This window comes from Pholcus phalangioides, unplaced genomic scaffold (genome assembly GCF_987345545.1).
Source record: "Pholcus phalangioides strain wild (caught in Gottingen) unplaced genomic scaffold, Ppha-v1.0 ptg000014l_1, whole genome shotgun sequence".
Lineage (NCBI taxonomy): Eukaryota > Metazoa > Arthropoda > Arachnida > Araneae > Pholcidae > Pholcus > Pholcus phalangioides.
Genome location: NW_028301607.1, coordinates 24,697,185 through 24,717,643, shown reverse-complemented (window position 1 = coordinate 24,717,643; position 20,459 = coordinate 24,697,185). Strand labels below are relative to the sequence as shown.

At 37.0% G+C, this 20,459-nt stretch overlaps 2 protein-coding genes across 3 annotated transcripts in view; both read left to right on the top strand.

Annotated features, from left to right (window-relative positions):
* The first annotated feature begins 2,139 nt into the window (after window positions 1-2,139).
* ND-B16.6 (NADH dehydrogenase (ubiquinone) B16.6 subunit) lies at window positions 2,140-7,798 on the top strand. The gene is made up of 4 exons (XM_089241968.1): window positions 2,140-2,377; window positions 4,434-4,512; window positions 5,877-5,948; window positions 7,453-7,798. The coding sequence occupies exons 1-4, from the start codon at window positions 2,233-2,235 to the stop codon at window positions 7,658-7,660; spliced, it is 504 nt and encodes a 167-aa protein (XP_089098094.1). The 5' UTR covers window positions 2,140-2,232; the 3' UTR covers window positions 7,661-7,798.
* A 3,666-nt stretch (window positions 7,799-11,464) lies between these two features.
* LOC149078319 (transmembrane protein 47) overlaps window positions 11,465-20,459 on the top strand; it is a 34,240-nt gene continuing 25,245 nt past the window's right edge. Inside the window, exons 1-2 of one of the 2 annotated variants that reach the window (XM_089241967.1) lie at window positions 11,465-11,800; window positions 15,666-15,723. In XM_089241967.1, coding sequence (XP_089098093.1) covers window positions 15,673-15,723 — 51 coding nt within the window. In that variant the 5' untranslated portion in view covers window positions 11,465-11,800; window positions 15,666-15,672. The remainder of the gene's footprint in view (window positions 11,801-15,665; window positions 15,724-20,459) is intronic. The other variant, XM_089241966.1, reaches the window with a different exon arrangement.

Sequence of the window (20,459 nt, the reverse complement as noted above, 5' to 3'; positions counted from 1 at the left end):
AATTACTTGTTTTTCTTCATGTAAATTTCTAACAATTTATCCTCAGGGATTTTTTTATCGACAGCAGAGTGTACCCAAAATCTACTTCAGTAAATTATTTTCAGGAGATAGAATAGTAAAATTTCTCAATTAAAAATTTTCATTGCTGAATCAATTATAACAAAAAAAATACCCCATTTTTATTACTGCCTCTCACAAGGTAGGGACCGGCTCTTTCTTTAAGGGAAACTCTCTCTCTCTCTCTCTCTCTCTCTGAATACAAACAATACTCTCAGACTTTATATCCATTTCACACCAAGAAACAGTTTGCTAATGACTATGCATGTTTTATAGATATGATACATAGTACTAAGTTGTAGAAATTATTTATTTCTGTGCTTTTGCTGAGGAACCTCGGCATAAAATCGAGAAAATATCTGTTTCCTTGACATGTGAGGCTGAGGAAAAAGCCATCTATCTCTAAATATGACTAAGCTTGTGTAAAGCTGTTTTATCTTGTCTAACCAGTATGCACCCATCCTTAAACAACTATAATTGTTTTTTTGGAGGCAGTGCATAAAACATATTTTTTTTAATTATCATAGTTTCTCATAATTTCTCTTTTATTTGGGAGGTTGCTGTATTGCAGATTTTTTAGACATCTGCATTTTTTTATGGTGCTTTCTTTTTTATGGTAGATTTCTTTTACGGTGCCCCTTTTCGTTTGATAAAGCATGTGTTTTTCTTCGATAAATATAGCCCTGTTATTCTTTAATGGTAGAAAGAAAGGCCAGATTTTTTTCCAGGGGTAAAGAATGTGACCATCTCTCTGCATACACATACTATTTTCCTCTTTGAAATAAGCCAATGCCTTACCTAATAACACTAAAAATGATATTATATGCTTTAAACCGAAATCCTCCTTTCAAAATCATTAATAGTTTAATGGGAAAAAATTAAATTTTAATCAAAAATTTCCAAAACATCTGCTGAGGAAAGAAATGGTTTCGTTTGGAAAAACGATTAGACCCTCCCTTCGATGGTGCAACTATAGGGAAGGCCGGGGTTCGCTGGATCATCAGGACAGGGTGCTGACTTTGCTGTTTTTCCTCGTTAAAAATTACGGGTGAGGGGCGTTATATTATAATCCTGGGTGGCAGAACGAATCTTGTTTTTCTAGTTGCGACCGTGCCTCTGTTCCTCATTGATGGTTGCGGCCCTGGCTGTAACGTCTTACCAGACGCGAGAATTTTTTTTTTTCTTTTATTCCTATAGTTAGATTCTCAAACATTTTCATAGTTCAAGTGGCATTGTTACAGAAAATGATGTATTTATTATCAGGGCTATAACTAGAGGGAGGGGAGAGGACAGGCGGGTCTGGTGTCTCGGGTGCCGGACTAGTGCGGGCGTGAATTTCATTCTTCAACCTCTCCTTCCACATCACAAGGGGCACCAAAAGGCATGCTTGCCCCGACTGACCAAGCATGTAATTGCTGCCATATGTTTATCATCACTATTACCAAGAATGCTGGGCCATTCTAAGCGAGGGATATCACCATACTTGTCGCACAGGTATGGGCCCTTTGGTTGGACTACCCCGAAGGGCCCTGAATTAACACGCTGGTGCATCAAATTCCGTGGTTTTAAATCGGGGGCTAGGCAAATACGATCATTTGGGGCCCCTTCATATATAACATTCTTGGAGTCAAAAGCGTACGTAGGGGGGGGGGCAGAAAGGATTTAATTTTAGCAAAAAATTAAAATATCTTTAAAAAAGAAATGTCAGTTTTGGCATACGAATGGGTCCCAAAAATTTGTGGGCCCTGGGCATGTGTTTCGCTTGCCTATGGTTGGTCACGAAGTTTGTTTTTGATCAACAGATGACAGCACAAATTATTTGATACTCGAAAATCATCATGACCATATGACCCGTATTCATGATTTCACTGTTTGAATTCAAAATGTGATGAAGCACAAAATTTCCCACTAATCAACGACTTATTCACAATGTTAAACAAATTTTGACAATTGTAGGCATTACTAATAAATATTTAAGCAACAATCAGATATGTTTTATATCTGTCCTCACAAAATATGGTCATCTCATAAAGATCTGATTCCCTCCATTTCTGACGGGTTGACCAAAGCAGACTTGTACACCCAAAAATTGTTTTAAAGTTTTGTTGACCTTTAAAATGTCGTAAACATAGTAGCATCTTTAGTGTGTAATATTTTAACCGGGGTTTTCAAAAAATGGCCATCTTTAGCAAATTAATTGCAAGCACGCTTCGGGTGCCAATGCGTATGGCGAGCACGGCGTTTCGTCAAGATTTGCCTCCTAGCGGTGGTTATGCAAACATTGCATACGATCGGATCCGATTGAAGCAAAAATGGAGTGGTTTGTTTCCTATTCACATTCACGTGGTTTTTGCTATCATGTTTATTTTATGAATTCTCGTGAATTTCATATTTTTAGTGTGCATTATACCCTCGCTCCTTCATCCTGTGATGGGGTCCCTGGGCCGTCATTTCAACTTTTTCCGGGGGTGGGGGAGGGAGCAAAGAACACATATTCAATGTATGTATATTTATATATTACCATTTGCTTTTATATATATATATATGCTTCTTTTGTATAAAGTCGTAGGGGGGGGGGAAGGAATCGTCAACTCCCCCATCAAATGACGGCCCTGCCTGGACTACGATTTCGAAAGCTAGGTTGGAGTATTCTCTCCCCCCCCCCCCCGATAACAGTTTAGTTTGGTGTTTTGGCTCCTTTGCCCTGTCTATACTGTGATTACTCTGGTTCTTCTAGATAGTGCTCAGGGGTCTTTGTTAAAAACAGAGTTTAATTAATTATCCCTATGGGCGCTAAGACCCCTAGTGCAACCCGCCGCAAAACATAGGGAAATAAAAAAGTTTTTTTTTACAGTTCACCTTTTTTTCCTTCTTATTTTATCCTCCTTTCCCCATGGCGTTAGAAATCGGAATAATCCAAAGGGCACTCACAGAATTGAACACATGGTACACTGGCACTACTGAATTTTAAAAAAACAAGAGAATGCAAAATCACATTCACCAAAAAAAAATTCTGCAGGGTTTGAAGTTGTTGTGAAGCCCAGCGCCATCGTAACGCATGGCTCAAGAGAAGAGTAGCCTCAGGGAAATTAGAACCGGTCGAAATTTTCGAAAATTTGTCAGCTGGGGCCTCAAAAAAAAAATCATTTGGCCCGGGGCCCATGATGCTCTTAAGACGGCCCTGGCAAAGCCTCCTCAGAACAGAAACAGTTTAATGCTGTGACGGGGGGGTTTGCCCTGAAACGTAACTGAGAGCAGAATATACAGGAACAGAGAACCACCGTGCAATGAAAGTGAAATGATGTAAAATTCAACAATGCAATAGTGCAGTAAACGTTTCGTCCGATAGCTAACATACCTGTATGTAAATATGAGACATTGAGAGAGAGTATAGTAAAATCGTTACAGCACCGTAGATGTGATTTTGTTTTCAATGACCAATCGCCTTTGATCATAAATAACAAAAAATGAATAAGAAATGCAGTGCGTTATCACAATGCAAAAGGTATTTAAACATTTATGAATCAATAAATGATAGCAGGACACAGCTTCGCTAGGCACTAGCTTCACTAGCCGTTATCATGGTCAACTTGATACACCTCAACCACATTCAGATTAAACTAGAAAAACCGTTATTGTTTTGCTATCACATCAGTATTATTATTATAACGATGGTGCTATTATTGTTTTAATAAACAGGTTTAAAGCCCTGGTAGACAAACAAGACAGTAAAATCCAGTGGGAGTAGGCAAGAGAAAATAAACAAACTTAATCAAGGTGTCCTGTTTGGCAACTTTCTGAAAGGGTATCTGAACTCCATGCCACCACAATTTTTTACATGAGCCTACATGAAATCTGCCTAATTGTAATCTTTGAATGCTATTTTTACATGGCCTTTAGTTGAAATGTTGATCAAGTGCTTGTGAGCAATTGAGCACTCTTGGTGTTCCAGAAAGCACTGTGGTTTGCTCATGAGCAACAGGTTGGAGATTGCTGGTGTAGCCTGTTTTTATGTAGGCTAACCGGGGCCGCAACTAGGTGCTTGGTTACCTGGGGCAAGCATGCATTTTGATGCCCCTTGTGATGTTGAAGGAGAGGTTTCAGAATGAAATTTGTACCCCCCCCCCGGGTCTAGCACCCAGGGCATGAGACCCACCTGCTTCCCCTAGTTGCGGCCCTGAGGCTAACAATATTAGATAGACCAGGTATATATCAGTTAATTTTTGAATAATCTTGGGAGAAGATATTATGTGAGCCAATCCTAAATAATACTTAGTGCAAGAATTGGCTACATATCCTGGTTTCTGGTGCTATAATCTATTCTTGTTTTCGTTGAACATAATCTCACATTTAGATCGTTGTCCTTTCTTTTATAGGCTACAAGATATTTACCATCTGGGCCGTTGTTACTGTGGCCAGTTTCTGTGTCTACTATCAAAATCGAAAGCTAGTTGTGTAAGAGATTTTCATAGCATTAATTTTATTTATTTTTTAACATTAATTTTGTTCTATTGCAGTGATTCCCAACATTAGCATTAACGCCCCCTTGGGGGTGATGGAAAGTTCCAGGGGGGGGGGTAGAAGCTACGGGTACAACATAGGATCCTATGGGTTAGATTGTGTTGGGGACGATGGGAGAAAATAATTTCTGAAGAAGGAAGCGATGGGACAAAAAAGGTTGGGAAACTATGTTCTATTGCAACATTTTATTTGCATTTCCTGCATGTTTTTCATTTAAACAGACAACATAATGAAATAAAACAACCTATAAAAACCCAACAAATAAAACCTTTCTATACCATGAGCAGTTTGTTTATCTTTAATAAGTTATTTTTTTTACACTTTACAATCTTTTATCAAATTTGCACATTGATTAACGTATTCTTTTAGAAAAATTTGCCGAAATATTTTCTGAACAAGAAAACAAATAGACTTCTTTCACCAACGTTCATCATCTCACCTTTCACAACAATATTTCGTCCAGGGAAGTCACTATGGCTTATTTTGATAGTTCCCAACTGGAATTATCGACAATGTTCGTCACACAGTAGGCAAACTGACATCAAGTAGGCAATACAATTTATGGGAATCTTCTGATTATAAATCATCCTGATAGAAATGTCGAGCATCAAATGTGAAGTTACACGACATCAATAATTCTCCGATCGAAGTCATAGCGTATTGTGTATCATGACATCATGCCGATCATCGAACCTTAGACAAGTCACACACCTTAGTATATCCAAGTCATGTCTCTGCAATAGGCTTTGGAGATAAAATTAGTGATTAAATTTTTGAAACAACGTGAACCGGTTGCCACCAGTTCAAACAACCACCAGTTCAACCAGTGCCCAATCGTTCAAACAACTAACTCATTTTAGGTAAAGAACTGGGTTTCAAATGAGGAATAAAATATTGACTGAACACACTATTTATACAAGAGAACACCAATTTTGCTTCTGGTCCAGATGGACTACTTGTTAACTCCATCTATGGATCGGATAAATACGTCATGATAGAAAATGTGAATTAGTTTACAATCACAGTAGTTCAAATTAAATAAACAATGTCTCAAGGTGGCAACAGTTCACTCAGATTGGCAGCAATCACTAATATGCGATCATCAGAACCTGATCATAAGCGGAACTTAAAGGTATTTCTTCACAAAAAATAGTGACTATAAATGAATAACCAGGACCTTCCTGCCTGGGATATGGGGGGGGGGGTCACATTACATGACATTCAGTGTCCTTTTTTTTTACAAATTTATGTTAAAATTTTATTTGACTTATTTTGATAATTTTCATAATTTATCATAGATATTGGAAACGAGAAGATGATGATGTGAATGTTGCTTTGGAACCTTTACTCATTGCCGAAAGAGATAGAATGTAAGTAATCTTCTGATCCTTTGAATAATTATGATTGAATATTTCATTAAGGGTTTTTTTTGGCAGAGGATACGTATAGAGTTTTGGACGTTCATTTGATTGCAACAGAAGACTTGCTGAAAGAAGAAATGCTTCTTGTCGGATCTTTTAATGACACATAACAACAGACGTTTATTCGATGTATGGCAGATTTGATTAAGTCACATCTCTGGCTTGCCATATCTTTTGAAAATAATGAAACAAAAGTAGTTATCCCATTGTGCTCACTATGTGATTTGTGAAAGATAATGCTTTCTGTCCTTGCAATCCCAGGCCAGGCTGGCAATGGCCATCTCATAGAAATGTGGGAAATTAGGATTTTAAGTGCATTAAATCGGCAATCGTTGCCAAATATGATGCAAAAGTAAGCGAAGTTTCCAATTATTGCTAAAATCAGCAGAAAATTGCCAATGGCGGGGAATGAAACACTACTGCAAATCACAGTGGATTAAATCAAATTTTACAAAAAAAACTATTAATTTTATAAATATGTGATACAATATTCATACTTATATACATATCATATTGACATATCATACATATCATATTGATATACAGTAAATGTGAGATAAATAAGTAATTATGCGTAGTTACCAATCGTCTCAGTAAGTTTGGTATATTATTCCTTCATTTATGTTCTTTATGGGTGATTATGCATGATTCCTGATTGAAGTTGGTGATTATGATAAATGTGAAAGAAATCATGCAGAAATATTCCTTAAATTCAACCACTTATCAGTTTCTCCCATACGTGATGGGTGCACTACACATATTTCGCCATAAAAACTAAATGGAAATAAGTGTTATGAGGATAAAAATGCATGAATTATTATCAGCATTGTAATGCTTTCTTCATATTTATCAACATTTTACAACATAATCAACGTCACCGATCGAAACAGAAAATAAATTATATTTATAGATGTTGAGTTTTTCCTTTTATAGTGCCATCTGTGAGTGAAATTTGAACTTTTTCTTTTACATCAAAAGAACTCCAGGCTATGATAAGTTATCTTAGTGTAAACCGCACCTTTTTATGTCAATTGGTTGACCTGTTATTAATTTTATGTTTATTCTTGGCTTGATATTTATTCTTTTGAAATGCGGTATTTGCATGATGTAATTTTGTACTCAATAGAATAATGGAATTCAAAGGAATCCTTTTGAACCAAAGAAGTTCATTAAAAAATGGACTTCTGTAGTTTTTCACAATTTGCTGTAGTTCCGTATTTTATTGTAGAAATCTGTAGAGACTACGGAAATTCCATAGTTGTTGGCAAATAAATCTGTGCTAATGAAAAAAAAATGGCTCTGCCCGTGGTTATTTCCACTTGCTGATTCAGTATTGTCTTTCTGGGGAAAAACGTCTATAATGAAATCAATTTTTTTTATCTGCGTCTTTTTTGGCAATTCATCTTTTCTTGTTGGTTTGTTTTTTTCCAAACATTTTTCTTTTTCTGTGCAGGTACCTGAATCAACTGCGTAAAAATCGGGAGGAGGAAGGTGAGCTCATGAAGAATGTTCCTGGATGGATTGTAGGAACATATTATGGTGAACCGGTGTATAAAACAATTGGCCAAGATAGCTTGATGCATCCTACGAAGGAAGAATATTTCGCTCATTCTAATCCTTTATGGAAATACTATTCTATGTACTATGAAGCTTCATATTAGGATATAGTTTGTTTTCTTCTGATTGCAGTTTATTGGGAGTATTCATATGTTCAGAGAAAAGATAAACATTTAATGTACTTCTTAGCAATTGCATTGTTTTCTAAGTAACTTTGTTTCATTAAAATTATTTCAAAAATATATCTGGACTGTAATTTTTGATATGGTAATTGCTATGGCTAGGTTTTTTATGCCCTGAAAACTTCTAAAAAATGCTCTACAAAAATGCATATATGCTCTTAAAAAACTGAATATGCCCTATAAAATGAAAAATATGTACTAAAAAAATTGTTCATTCTTATCTCAGATAACATTAGGTTTAGTAAAATAATATGATAATGAGACATGTTGATGCAGTCTAAACTATTTCAAACGATTACTTATTGTATGAACAAAAATTCTTTGTTTTACTAACTACTGGGAATCAATCCATCAGAGAATCTGTACTAATCACACACACTTTGAAGTTTCTTAATGAAAAAAAAAAATTTCTCATCCTCTAGTCATTGAAGGCCTGCCGCTGTGGTGGTCCAGTGGTCATAGTGACGGACTCTCATCGTGAGGTCCCGGGTTCGAACCCCACCATCGCCGCAGTGGTAGTCAGCTGAAGTTGGTTTTCTGTGGTTCCCAACTTCAAGGTGCAAATGCAAGCCGATATCCCCATTAAAAATCTCGCCGCAGAGAGCAACAGGCCTACAACAGTAGAAACATTACACTTCACTCATAGTTCGAAAAATTAGTGGTAGATGGCAACACTATAACCAGCATTACACAGAAACAAGTTTAATGTTAGGGTCCATAACATGGACACGCACATACCAACATGTACCAATTCGTTAGAAGAATATGGACTAGGTACATGTATGGTTTAGTAGTAGTAGTTTATTGACCAAGTTTATATTTTTCGGTATTGATGTGGTGCAGCTCAGTGATTTCCTTTCTGCAGGGGGAACCTTAAGGTGATTGCTCCAATTGCCCTCCCGTTACTGCCTGTGGATGCCCCCCCCCCCCCCACAAAAATTATACCAGCTCTCATTTTCACACCCATATGCACCTAGGGCTCTCTCAGGTCGTATTTGGTAGGTCCCATGCATTAACCACTTTACGATCAAGAACGCAGTATTGTATTGGCAGTGAAATAAATTCAAGCAAGTTCTCTCTGTTTTCTTTCCTCTCTCCTCGTAAAGCTTTGTTTTAATCCTATAATTTTTTCCCTTTTCGTTTTTTCTATACCCTGATAGTGATTTTTCCCATGTATAATGTATCTTTCTACTATATACATATAAGAGTGAAAGAGAATAGATGGGGGTGCGGATGAAAAGAGAAATCTACTTTGTACTTACATTCATGATCAACTTATGTTATATTGTTTTACTCTTTCATTTGCTTTTTTTCCCCTTCCCACATCCTACAGTGGAGCCCCTAGGCTGGGATCTTTAGTGGGCCCCAGACAGTGTCATCTTAATTCATGGATAGGCCCAGGATCGTAAGGGAGGGAGGGGCCTTATTTTAAAAAAAAAATAAGATCTGGTTAAAAATTTTGAGAGCATGTGATTGGTGGAAAAGCATTTTTAGTCAGATATAGGTCTCAGAAAAATCACACTGCCTTGGGGGGAAGGGGGTGGGGACATGATGCTTTTAAAATGGCCTTTCCACCAGTATAGGCTTGACAGAGTGTGAAAACAAAAAAAAAATAGTTCGAGAATCTCTCTAGTCTACAGCCTTCTCAGCCCCATCCTTATGGGATGAGGGAGCATGCGTTATTAAGTTTATGTACAGTGTTTCATGGTCAGAGGTGGATTCATTGTTTTGCCGCCCTTCTATTGGTTCTAATTTAATGTTCATGATCACCAATTACGCACTATAATTTGTCCACCGAACTTGCTTACCTGGGGCAATAGCCCACGGGGCCACCAGTAAATACGACACTGTACATGGTCCCCTACATAGGGGAGGGTTGACAGTGCTCCAGCTTGGGAATGAATCCCATCATTATTATTGAAAAATCCAGGCCTAGGAGCCTGCCAAGGATGCCATGGGCCTTACTCTTATGATGATGGGTGGGGCACGTTCTTCTAGAACTGCGATTCTCAACCTTTTGACTCAAGAGAAGCCCTTTTTAGAATCATTCTGTGAAGGCGCTCCCCTGGCCTCTTCTTTTGTTTATTTACTAAATTCTTTTATTTTTCGGGAGCATGCTCCCATAAGAGTGGAACTGACAGCGCTCCAGCGTGTGGGCCCGGGACAATTCTTTTCATTTTATGTGCTTTTACTCTACAAATTCACTGCAATGGGATCCGACAAAGATCCTAGTCTCTAGTGGCCCTGCTGCCGGATGCGGAGGCCGTGTCCTGGGGTAGCCGCGGAGCGCAGGTTGGGAACTGCTGCTCTAGAACATGGGTTCTTAACCTTTATCAGCCGCGATCCAAAAGCAGCAATAAGATCAGCTTTGCGACCCATGAGACATCATCATCATGGAACGTGTTCATCGCTATTAGTAAAACCAGTGACGCAATATAAGTGCATCTACAGTATAGCAGACGTGGATTCAAATGACTTATCTAGGAAGACCCTGCGAATTAAGTTTGAGTGGTGACCCATAGCTCAAGAGTTCCTGGCTGTAAGTGGATTTATATGACCCTTTTCTCGAAAGCCCCACGAATCAAGTTTGGGTTGAGACTCGGAGCTCGTAGGGGAATCTGAGTGTGAGTAGATTTGTACAACTCTTTTCGAATGCCCCTACGATCATGCCCACATACTGGAGCAGAGTACATTTTTTTAGGGTGAAATCTTTGGCGTGCCCCCAGGTTAAACTTCATGGGCAGGGCCGCAACTAGATGCTTGGTCAGCCGGGGCAAGCACAGATTTTGGTGCCCCCCTTGTTATGTTGAAAGAAAGACTAAAGCGTAAAATTTGTGCCCCTTCTAGTACGGCGCCCGGGGCACCAGACCCGTTTGCTCCCCGTTGCGGCTCTATTCACGAGCCCCTCTTTTGCTAATGTATAGCTTGCATAAAAAATGACGAGAATCATCCCGGGCCACAGGGTTGGAGCCCTGTCAGCCCCACCCTTGGGGGGGGGGGTCCTGCTTGCTATCCAAGTTTGGGTCACGTCCCATAGCTCAAGAATCCCTGGCTGTTAGTGGATTTGTTCGCCTTTCTCGGAAGCCCCCCTCCCATCCCGAATCAAGTTTGGGTCGTTCCCCATAGCTCACGAGCCCTTAGCTGAAAGTAAATTCGTACGACTCTTCTCAGAAGCCACTGCGATTCAAGTTTGGATTGCGGCCCATACGTTTAAGATGTACTGCTCTAAAAAAGATGCTCTTTCCAATGTCGGATAACAAACTTCTCCTTTTGCTCAACGGTGTGAACAACGGTTTTCGTAACCGCAATCACCTTTTTAAAAATGATCAGCTTGAATTTCTTCAACGAATTTCAATCGTATCGAATCACCAAGATAATCGGGCGCAACAGACAATTTTTTTACAATACAATGCTAAAAAATATTTTAATTCTTCAAGCGTGTTGGGCAAAATCACATTTTCAAGCGAAACACATCTGCTGAGATGCTTGAGAGAAAGAGAAGATGATGGTCTTTTTCTTTAAAGTGCGAACACCAAACAAGAAAAATCAGTCTACAAATTTTTCCAAAAATGTAAAATCAAAAATCTTTAAAATAACAAAAAAAAAAAAAGACGCAGTTTGAGAGAATTTTACGAAATTTCTAGAAGAGAGGAAAGAGAAGGAGGGAGAAGCGGGTTTTCAGGCGACGATGACGGCAAAATCGTAATCTCTTGGAACAGCACGCATGCGTAAACGGGATGTGTTTTTATGTTTGTGTGTGTGTGTGAAATTTTTACCGATTGACCGAAGTGCTTTTTAAACGAAGATACGACGAAAGATATCTTTTCAGAGCAGCGATGTGAAAAAAAAGAAGATATTTTTGACAGCGAAAACTTTCTTCCAGTTTTTTTGTTGTTGTTCCCCCCTAAAGGGCATATCGAGTCATTCCATCCAAACAAACATGATGTATGTGATTCATAATTTTTAAGAAGAGAATATTGTGTTACCTTTTTTTTTTTCGATAGATCTTTTTTTTTTCTTTAGAGCTGTTTATAGTGGCCTGGTTTCTGCCCTACACTTCAGGTATGTATTGGGGAAAGGGGGTTAAAAGGACATAAAAATAGCCGCCTCTCTCTCTCTCTTTGATCTCTTTTTTTTTACTTTGCGTACTGTTTTAGTGAAGCCCTAGTTTATGGCCCGATTTTAACGTAAAAATCTATGGCTTCACGTATTTTTTTGTTGCAATCGTACAGCTTCTCTTTATTCCTTTCAATGATTAAGATAAGAATAGTCCACTTTCGCCGTGCGGCACTGCACTCGTGACTACTTTTTTTTTTGACTGTGATTAGCTGATAAAGACCAATAAAATTCTAATTGCACTCTATATATATATATTTGATAGTTAATCTTTCTTTTTTTTTGAGATAAGTTAATTGGCAATGCACTGTGATATACTTACCTGAAGTGAATGGGAGTAGAGAATTAAAATTATAGTCTTGATCATGCATTTGATGTTGTACAACATGATATTTTTGTATGATGTTTGTTCGGAAATGTCTTGCCATGATATTTTTTTTTCAACGTGAATGGAATAGCTAAATTTAAAAAATTATATACACTTTAGTGGACATGGAACTCTTAATGATTAGGAGACTCCCATGCACCCAAACAACCATGAATATTTCCTGATATACAGGGCTTTACAAATCCCAGGGGCCAGGTCAAGTAGAAAATCAGTATTGATACCTAAAATTTTCTATAGTTTATACTCGTCATACAAATACATTTATTGGTTAATAAATTTTTATGATAAATTAATTGAAGTTATTTGACTGTGCACTGTGATATACTTACCTGAAGTGAATGGGAGTAGAGAATTAATTATAGTCTTGATCATGCATTTGACTTTTTATGAAACATGATATTTTTGTATGATGTTTTGTTCGAAGAAATGTCTTGCCATGGTTTGTTTCACACAAATGATATAGCTGACTTTGAAATGTAGATGGAGGTTTGTAATGCTTTAGTTCACATGGAACTCAAACAAATATGAACAGTATGAACTTAGTACTTCCTCGCTCTATAAGACTATTCTCAAGAATATTTGTTATAACATGTTCAGTAGAGCATCAATTATCTGAATACTGATCAATTGAAACATTGGTTCACTGAAAGCGTTCCAGTTGGCGAATTAAAATTTTCACTCTATGTAGAAGTTTCGCTGGGACCATTTAGTGCTTTTAGTGAAACAAAAGAAAATTTTGAACTTCTTTTCCTAAACTATAAGCCTAGGCCTACTTTAATGACCATTTTCAACTTGTCAAATTAGGTTAGTGTCAGTTCCCCGTGTTATTTGTAAGATTTGATACAAAATACAGTTTCGTGTTTAATATCACTGTTTCTTTGTTTCATATTGCTCCTATGACATTGGTATAATTTTTTCCGTGAATGATCAGTTATCCAAACATCCACCATCTCCAAATGTTTCTGATAATCAATACTCCTCTGTATTGTAATAAATAATCTCTATACATGACTTTATGAGAATATCCTCAAGAATATTTGTAATAACATGTATTATAATAAATAATCTCCATACAAAACTTGAGAATATTCTCATATAAATGATCAATATTGAGGGACTATATTATTCAATATCTAGCTATAATACCCGGCGCTGCCCGGGTTTCCTTCAATGAGGCTTTTGTGGATCACGTGATATCTCCCTCTATTTTTCTTGACGGACATACAAACCGTGTCCAAGTTAACCAATATGGCGACTTCCTGCACGATTCATGAAATAAACAAATCTAGATTTACAGAAACGTAGAAATGAATAAATATTTTTCATTTTTTTAAGGGGCGCTAGGTATTTCAATAACCCCCCTGAACTTCAAGTTACCCATCTGCCTGTTTCAACTTTCAAAAATGCTTAATTAAAGCTGTGGAATTTTTTCAATGCACTTTTTATGGACCCATAATTAATTTTAAAATATCCTAACCCACATGAATTTATGCAAATAAATATCAAAAGACAATAAATATCGGAGACATTAATTTTCATGCTTGAGACAATATAAATAAAAGGTTGAAATCAATGTTATTGCACGAATATCCATCTCAAAAGAAGGTCCGGCAAATTACTTCATAATTAATATCCTGGGCTTCGCATATCTCTAAGTGAACTCACTATTTCAAAAATCGAGAATTCTATACAATTTTTAAAATTATTGATGGGGCAGAAAACCCCACCAAATTTCAGCATTTCTACAGTAAAATCGGCAATTTTAACACTGATTTCTATGAGGATCACCCTTTTCCTGGCCCTCAAAGCGATGCTGATGATGATTGACGTCTATTCAAAAAGCCTCATTACTGGGAGGATTGAAAAAGTGGCAAACCATTATAAAGGCATAAACTATTATACATATACTGGCATCGTTAAAGAAGTAACAAACCGTTGTAAAGGCATATACATATCTGAAACGCATCGCTAGGGAACCACGGTAACCAAAGTAAACGTTCGGAAGTGATTGTTGAGACCCAAAACCATTGTTGCCCGACAGTTTTTTGTCCATTTGGAGCACTTGCCCTGCTCTGTGAAATTTTAAAGTAGCCTATCGTTCAAGTCGGGTCCCATTTGGTATATATGTAAAATTTGGTGACGATCGATCAAAAATTGTAGATTTGTATAGAGAACACACACACAGACAGGCACACAGAAAATCAAAATTCTTATTGTTTTCAATAAGAATATTCTCCAGTAAATTCAAAAAGGTCTATTTTTTTATGTATTTGGAAACTGGCACATAATTTTTTCTTTTAATTTTCAAGCCCTGATTTAATTGGATATTCTTCAATCTAAAGGTTGAATATCATCTGTTTTGATCAAAGTGATGTTCTGAAGGTCCTGTACACCTGGCAAAAAAAAAAAAAAAAAAAATCAGCCTACCAATCAATTTGCATGCTTTTTAAAATTATAATATAACTTATATCATGAGCGTGCATTTTAAGGTGACCTACCTAGATTAATACTAATACAAGACCACAACAGGCAAAATGCCCAACGAGGTGGCTGAGAAAGGTGGCTGCCCAACGAGGTGGCTGCTTATAACAAATATGGATGTCATATATTTAAAAAATAATGCAATAGCCATACCATTCTTTATTGATTACACTTCACGCTCTATGAGTTCAAGAAAAACCCATAGTTTAAAAAAAATTGCTCGCAGATCATAGCACTACACATAACAAGCATTACACAGAAACAAACTTCACAGAAGGTTCACTATACATACACTCTCATTCTAACATGTATCAATTCGTTCGAGGTTCAGCAAAGGAATATGGAACGAGGTGCATGTCTGGTGTAGTAGTAGCAACCCCCGATTCAAAATGCAATTACAAAAACTAGAAACAATATATATATATAGGCCTACATGATAAAATATTATACGATGCCCATAAAATATATTTATGGTTGGCCCATAAATATATTTACAGTCCTTCTAATACTAGGTAAAATGTCTATAAAAAGGGAGCAGATTCGTTGTCTGCCCATTTTTGAAGAAAAAACTGATGTCCGGTGATGTCTAATCGTTAATAAAATAGTATCAGGAACAATGACTAGCCATACCATTAATACTGACGATGTCACACTTTTGCTTAAAGATGGTGGATGAGTCAGCCTGGTATCACAAGGAACTCCAAGTCTAGGTACCCCCTTTATCACATAAAATGACTGAAATTTTTTTAAAGCATATACTAGAAAATTTATCACAGGTTAATTATTGCCATAATCAATTTGCATGTAAAAATATATTGAAGAATTTTATTTTTAAGTTTCTGCCCTGGTCCAATCCTCCTTTTGCATAAATTATTTGGAACTATATTCTCATTCATAAATATTGTCTTCATTCATGTTTTAACCTGTTTTCACCATTGGTAGGGAGGATATGGCACCTACAACGACTATTGAGACTGTGACTGTTGTCAGACCACTCAAGGTAAGTCGAGAATTCTTCCAACGCTAAATATTATATATAAAAAAAAACCCAAAAAATCTAAACAAGGAGAAATAAAATGTTTGTTTATATACCTGGTTAACAAAATCACTTGAAAAACCTCACATTTCTTTCTAAGCAAAGTCACATATTTATTCAAAACTTCACACGCATTACATGTTACACACTTTATATGCATTATATGTTTATGCATTACAGTTGCACACATTACATGTTTAAATCTATAACTTTTCCTCAGACTAGAAATGGGAAAAAAACATAATAGCAGTAGCTAATACAGTAATACCCTTACTTACATTGTTCCAAGACTGACGATATAAGTCAAGAAAAACTTTTTTCTGGCTCAGCAGTTGCTCTTTCATTCTGACCACGTTTTCTACCTCCTTCTCCTAACCAGATCATGGCCCGCCACTTTGTCTCAGTGAAGCGATACAAGCAGGTGGTCGAACAAGACCTGGGCCGTGCTAGAAAATGTGAGTGTATGTGTTGTGAACCTAACGAGAAGTTTTGTTTCTGTGTTATGCTTGTAATAGTGTTGCCATCTGTTTGGAACAGAAGCTGTTTCTGTGTTCCTTAGAATGTGAATGCTGAAATGCTTGTTGGAAATAGAATTATTAGTTGCTACTGCTATTTTTCCCCCTTTCCATTTCTACTATTACATTTGACAGTAAAATGATGAGATGAAATATGTATATATTTTTAAACTTCAAAATGGCTTACTATTAACTTTTTATTTTTTCTTTGTATCACTGATATAGTCCGTCCCAAAAGTTTAAGCACAAAATAAAAATATTGTGATAAAAATCAAAAACACAAATTCAAAATAATATTCATAGGCATATAATTGAAGGCCAAAACAAATCCATTAAAATAAATGTATTTTATTGAATACAACATTGATCATCAGTTAGAATAATATATAATTTTATTTTTGGTGGGGAAATCACTGTCTGAAAAGTTTAAGCGCTTTATGCCAATTTTAAAGAGGACGTGTTGTTCCGGCTAAATTGATGTGGTTTTTAGAGCGGAATGAAGGAGAGGGAAAGTTTTTGCCAGTGCATCAAAACACCTAATTCATCACAGTTCATGAGGGAGGAGTTGCCTCGAATCATCGAGTGCAAATCGGAAGCTTGGACAAATGTCTAATGTTCTTTACCAATTGTAACATCATGGTGTATGTCAAGTTATTGCTGAAGAGAATGTTTTTGATGGAAAAACAGATCTGACAGACTGGTCCAGAGAATGATGTCAACTCAAAACATGTGTTTGTGCAAAATAAAAAATGTGAAAAATAGTCTGTGGCTGAATATGTCTAAAAATACAGTACATAGATATATAAGGGACTGCAACTACATTAAACTGAAAAAGAAATGGTATGTATACCATGTCTAAAAAATGTCACGAAAGATGAGAATGGAGTGAGACTGGAAAGTGTATGTCTCATGGAGACAATGGCTGAAAAGTAATATTCAGTGAGGAGAAAAAGGGAAATTCAGATGGCCATGATGACCTGAACACTTACTGGCATGACTTTTAGTAAGAGCCAAGGACTGTCCTCTTTTTATGAAAAGATGGGGAATCACTGATGATTTGGAGAGGATTTTTGGTTTGAATGGTCAGACTTTTATTTTAATTCTTGAGGGAAATCAAGACGAATCAGGAAGCACTCATGCTACATTTGCTACCATTTGGTGAGCTTCTTGTGAATCTGAGTGAGAGTTTCAGCATGACAAAATTCTTTCATTCCTACTTCAACATGCACAAAACAGTAGCTCTCACAATGAATTTTGTTAGTTTCAAATTGGTCAACATGAAATCTGGGTCTAAACCTGATGAAGAATCTTTGTCGCATTCTTATGCATAAGATTAATAAATAAGCATGGAGAGTGAAAAAAATCTTCTAGAAGGACTTATTGCTATTAAGAATGCTTGCATTTTCTGAAGCCAGAAATCCTTCAACATATGATCAATGGGACAAGCCCGTAGCCAGAAATTTTATTCGGAGGGGGCCCACTTTCATTTTGTGGGGAGGGGCAAAGTGATAAAATAATAGATTTGGCCCTTTTTCTTTTTTGGTCATTTTCGGGGGGGGGGGGGGAGACACAGATCCTCAAGTCTCCCCCCCCCCTCCCCCCCACTACAGCTTTGCAATGGGAGCACATTTTATTTCCAAAATGATGCAGGAACAAAAACCATTAGTGATACATAATTTTGAGATTGCGTGTTATACCAGGTTTTTTTTTGTGTTGTGCTTAAAACTTTTGAGACATTTAAATATCCAACTGTTTTTTGCATCAAAAATCATGATTGAATGAATGATTACTTGTGACTTTTCATCCAAATTATAGGCACAATATTAAGGTACCTAATTAGCAAAAACATCAAAAGTTTATTTGTTATTAATTTCTTTGTATTTTTCATATTCCTTTTGTGCTTAAACTTTTGCGACAGACTATAGTGTTTTTTATTGTGATGATATTAGCAATTGTATTAATTACACTGCCACATAAGCTAAGGTGGCTACAGAGAGGGTGGGGTGAGTTTCCACTTGTTTATGAAAAGGCAGGATGGTGGAGACAGACGATTGTGTCCCCTACTGTTCACGATACACACCCTCAGTGATTCAACCTATCTTTATTCAAAGAGCCTATATAACTGCTTATGGATATAAGATGTCTAAAGCATGTGTCCAATACTGTTTTAATTCTTCATATTTATTGGTTCTCAAACTTTTGTCTCCCACAGCTCCCTTGCCCTATCAGCAGCTTCCCAGAATAGTCTAACAAAAACCCGCTTCGTGGTATTGAATTGGCACACACCATTAATTGAAGGACAGCTCACCATGACGCCCTAAGGAGCCTTGGTGCACATTTTGAAAACCACTGTTCTGTGTTCAACCAAACGTAGTTCCAGCATATATGGCAATTAACTACGTAACCATACATGCCATGCACCTTGTGAAAATTCTTCTGGAATATTTCTCATATATTGGTATATGTTGCAATGCATGTTCTGGGGGGGGGGGTATGTGTGGCTCTAAAGCAAGGGTTTCCACCCTAAAAATTCTCGCCTAACTCTTGAGGATAATGAGGCTGTTCCATGGAACTCAACCAAATTTTTGAATATTTATCCAAAAAAAGTGTGTCCCTGTTCCATTTCAACAGCAAATCCCAAGGGCAAAATTTAAAAGGGCTTAGGCACCACCTCTTAATATAAACATTTTTTGTCATAAATCATTGTGCTGAATGGAACCTCCTATTCAACTGAGATCCCTGCATGGCTCTCCCAGGAGGAGGAGGGGGGGGGCCTGGCAGGGCTCCACCTGGACAGTCGGTATGATTCTCATAATTTTTTGTTTTTCACATTATAAATTCATGATGGGAGGGGGGGGGGTTATGCAAATGAGGTCCTTGTGTTCTGCTGGGGTGGGACTAATATTAGTATTTTTTTATATTTCATAAATAGCCATTTTTTAAAGCTCATAAATAATGTGAATTCCAATGTGACAATATTATTTGTTATTTTCTGGCTCAATATGCGAGAGAGAGCATTAAAGTAGGGTTACCAGAAATCCCTAGACTTTTTCATGGACATGTGCATGCATTTTCAGCTATGTTTCTTACATATGTTACAACAAATGGCATTGCAACATAGAAACAGATAAGTGGGGGAAAATGGTTTACCCTAAATTTAATGCTGTTTTTTTTTCTCCAGCTTTCCTTATGTTTTTTGAATTTGAATATCTCAGAAGATATTGTACTTAGAAACATGGATTTTTTTGGTTGGCATCGGGGAGACAAGGCAATAACTTTATAATTGGGTTTTAGGGCACAGAGTGCCTGTATAAAAAGTTAATTTTTTAAATAATTTAATAACTATGCAACTCCTTGCAGTATGAATGATGTATCTGAGTTCCAAGTTCCACATGTTATTTGGATACTTTTTCTAGTTGGAAGTATTCCTGTAGCATATCAATGATTCAGTAAAATGCTGTGTATGCTGTCCTGTTGTCTATGCACCCTGTATATCCTGATCCTTCCCCTAAAATATTTTCAATAGCTTAACACAGTGTAGCCATAGCTTCTCAGTGTAGTTACTTTGGGAGTAACAATGCATTTATTTTGCACTCCTTCAGACTGCAGAATAAATGCCAAAGCTTTTGAAGGCATTGGTAATGTAATATTGTACATAACACAGTAGAGCCATTTTTTTTCCGAAATAAAGACAATCACAGACACACTTCAAGTATTAAATATCACTTTAGGTCCTTTTCATGACCCCTTTTCATGTTGGAAGGTACATCATTATGAAATCAGAAAATTTTGTGTTATTCTGAGACTGATTTAGCAATCAAATATAAGAAATTTTAGTCGCCAATACCAATTTTAAAGTTGCCTTGGCGAACTGGCTCTTGGGGGGGGGGGGGGGTTTGTCAAGTCGTGCCACAAGCAATACAGGATTTTCTTAGGTAGAGGTTGTTTATCTATTTTTTCCCCTGCTCAAGTGGTGTTATTTGGTTTTCTGTTTAGATTCAGATGCGAAAATTATTAAAAATTTTAAACTCCCTGCAAAAAAGAAAACAACAAAGCGATGTTTTTGAACATACTCCAGTTGTGTTCAAATTCCTGAGAGGGGCGTGAGTTAAAGTATTTCCTTTCGGAATCAAACGCGGTTCCAAAGGGTTGCGATGGTGGCGATCGTCCTTACCAAGAGCCGAA

Excerpts from the sequence above, each read along its gene's own strand:
- ND-B16.6 (XM_089241968.1), top strand. The coding sequence starts at position 2,233 with ATGGCCATCTTTAGCAAATTAATTGCAAGCACGCTTCGGGTGCCAATG. Across the intron at positions 2,378-4,433 it reads ATTGAAGCAAAAATGGAGTG|GCTACAAGATATTTACCATC; the intron begins GTTTGTTTCCTA and ends TTTCTTTTATAG. Across the intron at positions 4,513-5,876 it reads CAAAATCGAAAGCTAGTTGT|ATATTGGAAACGAGAAGATG; the intron begins GTAAGAGATTTT and ends AATTTATCATAG.